Here is a 9,772-nt window from a genome sequence, read left to right as displayed (position 1 = left end):
TTGGGTTGTGTTTCGGAGGACGCATGGCTCTCGACCTTCGCCTCTCCCGAGTCCGTACGGGAGTTGCAGCAATGAGACAAGACTGTAACTACTACCAATTGGATACCATGAAATTGGGGTGAAAAAAGGGGGTAAAACTAATTTAGAATAAAAAAAATTAAAAAGATATGCCACAGGTGGATGGATTATCTTGGCAAACTAGAAATGCTCACTAACAGGGATGTGAACAAATTTGTGCACCAAATTTGAGAGAAATAAGCTTTTTGTACATGTGGAATGTTTCTGGGATCTTTTATTTCAGCTCATGAAACATGGGACCAACACTTTACATGGTTATTTATACAAAAATATAAACGCAACAAGTACCTCAGGCCAATTCACAGCCCCTCAACTCTGGCTGTATGGCCAAGCACTGCAGCACACTGGGAATTAACAAATAGGTCTGGTTACAATAAAGCTATTCATGAATTATATAGAAAGAATCATCAGCTACCACTGCACAGTTGTGGAAGGGTATTTACACTGTAGAGATAATTACATTCCCACAAAAACATGTTTTCAATGGATGTAAGCATGCAATCCTTGTAATTATAGGTTCAGATTGTAACAAAAACAGATATGTAAATCTATTAAATCTAATTCATAAGCATAAGGTCTGAGGCAATTGTTAAATATATGCTCAATAAAGAACAAGTCCTAACAATTAAACTTCTGATAAATCCTGAAGATTTGTGATAATGTTCAAACTACACACAAACAAATTCTTGTGTGCACATTAATTATAAATGAGCCCCCTGGTTAAATTCTGACAGTGATAAAAGGGCAAATGTTGCCTATCAATAGCAGCCGCTTGTTCCCATGATCAATTTTAAACAGCCCCTGACCAGACGCAATAGCCCAGAGCCTGTGGTCATTCCCCTCCCTCCCTTTCTATTCAAAACCAGCATTTGCAATCAATTTAGCTGAACCGAAGCCACTGACCCGTTCTAACAACAGCAGCTCTTTCGTCAGGCACCACATTCTCATAAACATTTGTATTTTTATGGATTCAACATTCACATGTGCAAAAGTCTTAAAATCCCAAGCGGCTAACATTAGAAAGTTGCAAAGAATGCTATAACTTTGAGTAGACAAGGTTTTATTTATTTTCATTACTTCATACTATGTTTACATTCAGAAAAGTAGCTAGCATGAAGGTCCAAAGCAGTGCAGTGCAGCACAGCCAGGGCACATCAGCTGCCCCAGCACAATCAATCAGCCATCCAGGCCTCTCAGACATCCTGAATGCTAATTGATTAAGTAAATCCAGTCATTAAGCCCAGTGAGGGCCTCTAAAGTAAACACATTGAGTTGTGTAGTTTAGTCGGGCATCAATGGCCACCTCTACGGGACGACAACAGAGAGTGCAGCAGGATGCCTGGAGAACAGAAGGGAGGAGGGGAAGAAAAGGGATGGTTAAATCACACTGAATGAGAGCATAGATAAAGTATTCCATCTCTTTTCCTTTTCAGAGACAATGAATGCAGATAGTCTAGTGGTGGACTTTACCTGTAGCCACAGAGACATTGAGGGACTCGACCCCAGGGTGCAGATCTCTGCGGGATGGGATGGTGAGCATGACCTCACACTGCAGACGCAGCTCCCGGGACAAACCTTCCCCTTCACCACCTGAGTGAGGACACAGCAGGGTGGAGTTAGGAAAGCGAAAGCAAATAAAACTCACACGCATGGTCCATGGACACGCACAGGAAATACTTACCCATCAGCAGAAGCGTAGGTTTGGTCATCTGGAATTTGGAACATTTCATGACAGGAACATGGGAGTTCTCTGCTTCAGCTCCCACTGTGCCAATAACCTGCCAGCCTTGTGCCATTTTCACCTGCACAGAACAGACCCTGGTCATCAGCTAGTGAGTACTATCAAATAGCATCAACCCCCTAACAGTTGACGTTTGCAGGTAACTTCCAAAATAAAGGAAACACCAACATAGTGTCTCTATAGAGCGTTAGGCCACCACTAGCATCCAGAACAGTATCAATGGGCCTTGGCATAGAGTTTCAGACACTTGTAGAATCTATTGGAGGGATGCAACACCATTCAACCACGAGAAATTATAATTTGGTGTTTTATTGATGGAAAACACTTTCTTTGGCACCGCTCCAGAATCTCCCATAAATGTTCAATTGCATTGAGTTCTGGTGACACACACCCTTTAAACCCCCTATGCTCCTTTGAGACCCCTCTTTCAAAGTCACAGATCTCTTCTTCTACCCACAGTAGTCTAAATAATGGGCAACTGGACAATTTTATACATGACCCTGTTAAATGTTTAACTTAGGAATCACATCTGCTTTCAATGTACAGTGCCTTCAGAAAGTATTCATACCCCTTGACTTATTCCACATTTTGTTGTGTACAGCCTGAATTCAAAATGGATTACATTTTAGTTTTTTCCTCACCCATCTAAACACAATACCCCATAATGACAAAGTGAAAACATGTTTTTGAAAATGTATTGAAAATGAAATACAGAGATATCATTTATGTAAGTATTCACACCCCTGAGCCAATACATGTTAGAATCACCTTTGGCAGCGCTTACAGCTGTGAGTCTTTCTGGGTAAGTCTCTAAGAGCTTTGGACACATGGATTGTAAAACATTTGTCCATGATTCTTTTAAAAATCAGCTCTGTCAAATTGGTTGTTGATCATTGCTAAACACCCATTTTCAAGGCTTGCCATAGATTTTTAAGCAGATTTAACTCAGGATCATTCATTGACTTCTTGGTAAGCAACTCCACTGTAGATTTGGTCTTGTGTATTAGGTTATTGTCTTTCTGAAAGGTGAATTCATCTCCCATTGTCTGGTGGAAAGCAGACTGAACCAGGTGTTCCTGTAGGATTTTGCCTGTGCTTAGCTCCATTCCATTTCTTTCTTCTCCTGAAAAACTCCCCAGTCCTTCAAAATTGCAAACAAACCCATACAATTATGCAGCCACCACTATGCTTGACAATATGGAGAGTGGTACTGAGTAATGAGTTATATTTGCCCCAAACAAAACACTTTGTACTCAGGACAAAAAGTTAATTGCTTTGCCACATTTTTAGCAGTATTACTTTAGTGCCTTGTTGCAAACAGGATGCATATTCTGTACAGGCTTCCTTCTTTTCACTCAGTCAATTAGGTTAGTATAATGGAGTAACTTGTGGAGTAAGTACAAAGTTTTCTATCACAGCCATTAAAACTGTTTTAAAGTCACCATTGTGAAATCTCTGAGCGGTTTCCTTCCTCTCCAGCAACTGAGTTAGGAAGGACACCTGTGTCTTTGTAGATACTGGGTGTATCAATACACCATCCAAACTGCCCAACTCAGATACCTTCCATGCAACGTATGTGATTTGTTAAGCACATACTTACTTCTGAACCAATTTAGACTTGCCAGAACAAAAGGGGTTTAAATAACATAATTCCACTTTGACATTATGGGGTATTGTGTGTAGGCCAGTGACAAAAAAATTCAACATTTTAAATTTTAAATTCAGGCTGTGACAACAAAATGTGGAAAAAGTCAAGGGGTATGAATACTTTCTGAAGCCACTGTACTTTCATCCCTCATTTACTAAAGTGTTTCCTTTGTTTTGGCAGTTACCTGTAGGTCAAAACAGCTAACAGTAAAGACAAAAGGTAAAAACACATTCAGAAAATACTCAAGCCAAATAGTGATATTCTGAAAGTATGCTGACCAGTGCATGGCCAGGCTAAAATGCATTAGGACAGGTACAGTACCTTCAGCATATCCGCGAGGCTGTCATAGCCATACACTCTCATGACCTCCATTACACCCGAGCTGGCCTTACTCACAACTGGTGTCAACGGACAGCTAGAAGCAAAGAGACACCACATATTACAGCCATAAACTCAATAAATTATTTCTTAGTCTTACAAAACAAAGTTAGATCTTGAATATTGGGTTTGGCTACCTGTTACGAAGACTGCTAGCAACTCCGTCCACCCCAAGAAAATATGCAGAACGCAGGATGGCACCAAGGTTCATTGGGTCCTGCACTCCATCTAGGACTAGCCAGATGGGGATGTGACTGCTGTCCCCAGGGGGCTTGGAGGTCTTGTCCTCTTTGAGGAAACCCAAACAACTGGCCTGTAGGCATAAGCCCTGGTGAACCCCTCCTGAGCACATCTTGTTCAAGTCATTCTTACTAACCCTCTGGATCGGCACACCCTGTCTATGGGCCTCCTCACACACCTGTCGTACAGAGGCCCTACGAGAGGCCTCACCCTCCTTCACAAACAACCTGTGTGCATTCCTTCTGCCCTGGGTGAGAGCCAGGAGACAGGGAGACACACCAAACAATGTCTCATAATTCCTGTGTTCTTCTTTGGACAGTCTTTCTCTCGAGTCCTTCACTAGCCTCTCACATTCCTCTGGAAAGTCATCCAGGCTGAGCTTCCGGAGCTCAGATGACATTCTGCTGTCTGTATTTGCTTTCCTCTCCCGTTGGATTGGGGCACCTCTCTGGAACTCAGATGATACTCTGCTGTCTGCATTGGGCTTCCTCTCCCGGGACACTGAGGTCTCTTTCCTCCAGACATTTCTGGAGGCTGGAGTCTCTGGGTCATCCTTTATGTCTTCAGACTGACCTTCGGCTTTGTACTTTACTACTTCAGACACAGCAGGCATGTGTCGCATTCCAGAGCTGGTTATAGCACTGCGTCGCCACCTCTCTGCTGGTTTGGCTCTGCTGTCCTTAGGCCAGAGGAGAGCACTAGCGCAATGGTAGGACGCAAAGTGACAACCCACTCTCATGTCTGACTCTGATACCAAATTCAACAGTCTACTGTTGACGAACATCCTGGAACTCTGACAAGCCAAATTCCAAGTCCCCATGTTCTTAAGATGAAAATACATAAATGTCTCTATAGCTACTGTGACTGGATGGTCAACTTTGAGGAAACTGGATTATGGCAATTAAATAAACGAGCGCCTACCAGCATCAGTCACGCAGATGTCCTTCGGCAAAGCATGGCAAGCTAGCTAATGTAGCTAATTTAGTCAACTTGTTAAAACGTATGCAGACTGGACACCACGTCGTAAAAACAAAACTTTAACATATAATATTGCCTGAATTAAAACTACATATTACGCAAATTCGTTTCAGTTTATGCTTTTCTAAAAATCCAGACCAATATCATTCAACATCTACTCCAGGTGCTACCCAGCGTGATTTCAAGACTCCGCCTCCTCCAGGAAGTAAACTATATATTTTCTTCATCCTTCAGAGGGTGAACATACCTAGTACCATAATCAACACTACCCTCTAACGTTCATTTATGATATTGCATGTCCACACGTTATGTCACGAAGCAGACTTTAAAATTGTAGTTTTTTTTCTTCAGTTGTATTATTATACTTTGGGGTAAGTGTGAATAATCTTATTTTACCTTTCCGTCTAATGATTGAGAGTGAATATTATCTAACAAGATCACAGCTCACCCATTCACACAGACAAAGGCTGTTGCAGCAGGTGCAACCACATTGTTGAGTAGTTTTTAAGTAATGAGAGCCCCCCTGAGACTAAGCAAAAGTTCAGGGCCCAGTTTACCAAAAGCTTCTTAAGGCAAAATTCATAATTAGAACCTTCGTAGGAGCATCATTAAATCTCAGAGCTGTTTCACCAAACCATCGTTATTAACGTTGCACTTAAATGCTATTTTTAATTTTTTTTCATTTAAATTTTTTTAATTTAACTAGGCAGGTCTGATGGCTGCACCAAACCACTCATAGAACAGTTAAGTGCATCATTGCATGTTTTTTTTTTGCCGTCCCGTGTCACTTTATACACAGAAGATCTCCGCTAAGCATTGAATCACATGGTTTACCTGTCTCTCTGTGACCACTGATAACTTCAGAACAAAGTTGACTAGAAATAAAAAGTTGACAATGTCTTCGCAAATGGAACGAACAAGTGATGTATAAAAATATGCTTCAAATGAAAACCGAGATGACTGCATTAAAATCCCCTAGAGTCGATTTCCTCGCCCCACCCTGGAAATCTAATTAGTAGAGTTTATGACCCCTCTACGGAAATATGAACAAAATGGTGCTCTCTGTTTTGCTCTATGACCTCCCACAAGCGTCTTGGGACTCGTCTGTAGTTGGTACAGCCAACCTCCAACTTCTGTCAGTAGCATCCAAACAGTTTGGGGTACACACTTTTCTGTGGAAAGGTGAGACTCTCACAAACATGTCGGTTGCTGTGCTCTAGTTCTCCCATAGGCCTAAAAATACTAAATTCTCTGGCAACAGCTCTGGTGGACATTCTTGCAGTCAGCATGCCAACTGCCTGCTCCCTCAAAACTTGAGACATCTGTGGCATTGTGTTGTGTCACAAAACTCCACATTTTAGTGTGGCATTTTATTGTTCCCAGCACAAGGTGCACCTGTGTAATGATCATGTTTAATCAGCTTCTTGATACGCCACACCTGTCAGTTGAATGGATTATCTTGACAAAGGACAAATGCTCACTAACAGGGATGTAAACAAATTTGGCACTCCTGTATTTGGGGAGTTTCTCCCATTATTTTCTGCAGATCCTATCAAGCTCTGCCAGGTTGGATGGGGAGTGTCGCTGCACAGCTATTTTCAGGTCTTTCCAGAGATGTTCGATCAGGTTCAAGTCCGAGCTCTGGCTGGGCCACTTAAGGACATTCCGAGACTTGTCCTGAAGCCACTCCTGCGTTGTCTTGGCTGTGTGCTTAGGGTCGTTGTCATGTTGGAAGGTGAACCTTCGCCCCAGTCTGAGGTCCTGAGCGCTCTGGAGCAGGTTTTCATCAAGGATCTCTCTGTACTTTGCTCCGTTCATCTTTCCCTCGATCCTGACTAGTCTCCTAGTCCTTGCCGCTGAAAAACATCTGCCACCACCACCATGCTTCACCGTAGGGATGGTGCCTGGTTTCCTCCAGACATGAAGCTTGACATTCAGGCCAAAGAGTTCAATCTTTGGTTTAATTAGACCTTTTACTGAGGAGTGGCTTCCGTCTGGCCATTCTACCATAAAGGTTTGATTGGCGGAGTGCTGCAGAGATGGTTGTCCTTCTGGAAGGTTCTCCCATCTCCACAGAGAAACTCTGGAGCTCTGTCAGAGTGACCATCGGGGTCTTGGTCACCTCCCTAACCAAGGCCCTTCTCCCCTGATTTCTCAGTTTGGCTGGGCGGCAAACTCTAGTAAGAGTCTTGGTGGTTCCAAACATCTTCCATTTAAAACCTCTTAGGGCTAGGGGGCAGTGTTCGGAAGTTTGGATGAATGACTTGCCCAAAGTAAACTGCCTGTTACTCAGGCCCAGAAGAGAGGATATGCATATAATTGGTAGCATTGGATAGAAAACACTCTGGAGTTTCTAAAACTGCTAAAATAATGTCTGTGAGTATAACAGAACTGATATGGCAGGTGAAAACCCGAGGAAAATCCATCCGGAAAATGTTTTTTTGAGATCACAGTCCATTTCAATGCTTGTCTATGGGATATACAAATAAATAGCTCCCAGATTAAAGTTCCTATAGCTCCCACTAGATGTCAACAGTCTTTAGCAAGGGTTTCAGGCTTGTTTTTTGAAAAATGACAGAGTAGTTGTAGTTTTTCCAAGGTGTCTCTCATTAGAAATGTAGTCTTGTTGAGCGTGTGAATGACGTGCACGCTCTTCGTTATTTATCTTCCCTATTGAACATACTATTCTCTGTCTTAAATTTGATCATTCATTTAGATATTAGAGTACCTGAGGATTAATTAGAAACATCGTTTGACATGTTTGGACGAACTTTACTGGTAACTTTTTGGATTCGTTTGTATGCATGTTGAACAAGTGGATTACAGAATCAAGCACACCAACTAAACTGACATTTTTGGGATATAAAGAAGTCTTTATTGAACAGAACGACCATTTGTTGTGTAGCTGGAACCCTTGGGATTGCAAACAGAGGAAGATCTTCAAAGATAAGTGATTTATTTTATTGCTATTTGTTACTTTTGTGACGCTTGTGCTGGTTTGGAAAAGTATTTTGGTGTGGGCGCTGTTCTCAGATAATCACATGGTATGCTTTCGCAGTAAAGCCTTTTTGAAATCTGACAACGCGGTTGGATTAACAAGAAGTTCAACTTTTAAATGATGTAAGACACTTGTATGTTCATGAATGTTTAATATTACAATGTTGTAATTTGAATATGGCGCGCTCCAGCTTCACCGGATGTTGTCAATTTTGATCCCTTTAGCGGGTTCTGTGTGCTACGGACAAGTTCTTATATAGACAGACCTTACGGATCTTATATAGACAGGTGTGTACCTTTCCAAATCATGTCCAATCAATTGATTTAACCACAGGTGGACTCCAATCAAGATGTAGAAACATCTCAAGGATGATAAATGGAAACAGGATGCACCTGAGCTCAATTGCGAGTCTCATAGCAAAGGGTCTGAATACTTATGTAAACGGTATGTTTTTTTTATTTGTAATAAATTTGCAAACATTTCTAAAAACCTGTTTTTGCTTTGCCATTATGGGGTACTGTGTGTAGATCGATGAGGAAGAAAAATATTGAATCCATTTTAGAATAAGGCTGTAAAGTAACAACATGTGGAAAAAGTCAAGAGGTCTGAATACTTTCCAAATGCACTGTATACAAGGTAATCTGTTTGAGTATGCAGTCTAATTACACTACATGCAAATGCCCATTACATTCACTAGTGTGCATTGTTGGAGAGAAGTGAACTACATGTAATTCAACTAGCTTTCTCTAATTCTTTCTCTCTCTTTTTCTTTCTCTCTCTCTCTCTCTCTCTCTCTCTCTCTCTCTCTCTCTCTCTCTCTCTCTCTCTCTCTCTCTCTCTCTCTCTCTCTCTCTCTCTCTCTCTCTCTCTCTCTCTCTCTCTCTCTCTCTCTCTCGGAGGACCTAAGCCCTAGGACCATGCCTCAGGACTACCTGGCTTGATGTCTCCTTGCTGTCCCCAGTTCACCTGGTCGTGTTGCTGCTCCAGTTTCAACTGTTCTGCCTCCGGCTATGGAACCCTGACCTGTTCACCGGACGTGTTACCTGTCCCAGACCTGTTGTTTTCAACTCTCTAGAGACACCAGGAGCAGTAGAGATACTCTGAATGATCGGCTATTAAAAGCCAACTGACATTTCTCCTGAGGTGCTGACCTGTTGCACCCTCTACAAACACTGTGATTATTATTATTTGACTCTGCTGGTCATCTATGAACATTTGAACATCTTGGCCATGTTATGTTATAATCTCCACCCGGCACAGCCAGCAGAGGACTGGCCACCCCTCATAGCCTGGTTCCTCTCTAGGTTTCTTCCTAGGTTCTGGCCTTTCCAGGGAGTTTTTCCTAGCCACCGTGCTTCTACACCTGCATTGCTTGCTGTTTGGGGTTTTAGGCTGGGTTTCTGTACAGCACTTTGTGACATCAGCTGATGTAAGAAGGGCTTTATAAATACATTTGATTAAACTAGTAATTGAATTACATTTTGCAGTAACTTGTTTAACTAAATTCAAATATTAGTAGTGATTTCAGTTGTTAATTACTTTTTTGCCATGTAGTGGCATAGATAGCTACTGGAACTAAACACTACTACTTTTGCTAAAATAAAATAGGTGAAATAGGCAGGAATGTCCTTTCTTTTCAGCATCAGATCTCCCTAATTCTCACTTTGTGTTCAGTAGGCTAAATCACACATTCTGTTAACATCTGACTACA

General features: G+C 41.8%; 1 protein-coding gene across 1 annotated transcript; it reads right to left on the bottom strand.

The window, feature by feature from the left end:
- Nucleotides 1-275: 275 nt before the first annotated feature.
- Nucleotides 276-5,306, bottom strand: LOC139535415 (rRNA methyltransferase 1, mitochondrial-like). The gene is made up of 5 exons (XM_071334808.1): nt 3,983-5,306; nt 3,789-3,882; nt 1,760-1,880; nt 1,549-1,668; nt 276-1,417 (listed from the first exon to the last, which is right to left on the bottom strand). The coding sequence occupies exons 1-5, from the start codon at nt 4,924-4,926 to the stop codon at nt 1,371-1,373; spliced, it is 1,326 nt and encodes a 441-aa protein (XP_071190909.1). The 5' UTR covers nt 4,927-5,306; the 3' UTR covers nt 276-1,370.
- Nucleotides 5,307-9,772: the final 4,466 nt, after the last annotated feature.

Source organism: Salvelinus alpinus, chromosome 1 (genome assembly GCF_045679555.1).
Source record: "Salvelinus alpinus chromosome 1, SLU_Salpinus.1, whole genome shotgun sequence".
NCBI classification, from domain to species: domain Eukaryota; kingdom Metazoa; phylum Chordata; class Actinopteri; order Salmoniformes; family Salmonidae; genus Salvelinus; species Salvelinus alpinus.
The sequence above is the reverse complement of the archived record's forward strand: the minus strand, read 5'-3'. Positions and strand labels throughout refer to the sequence as shown.

Bases quoted from the DNA above. Each gene is read 5' to 3' on its own strand.
- LOC139535415 (XM_071334808.1), bottom strand. From the start codon at position 4,926: ATGTATTTTCATCTTAAGAACATGGGGACTTGGAATTTGGCTTGTCAG. The intron at 1,881-3,788 runs GTACTGTACCTG...TGTTCTGTGCAG, and splicing joins GCCTCGCGGATATGCTGAAG to GTGAAAATGGCACAAGGCTG. The intron at 1,669-1,759 runs GTAAGTATTTCC...GTCCTCACTCAG, and splicing joins ACCTACGCTTCTGCTGATGG to GTGGTGAAGGGGAAGGTTTG.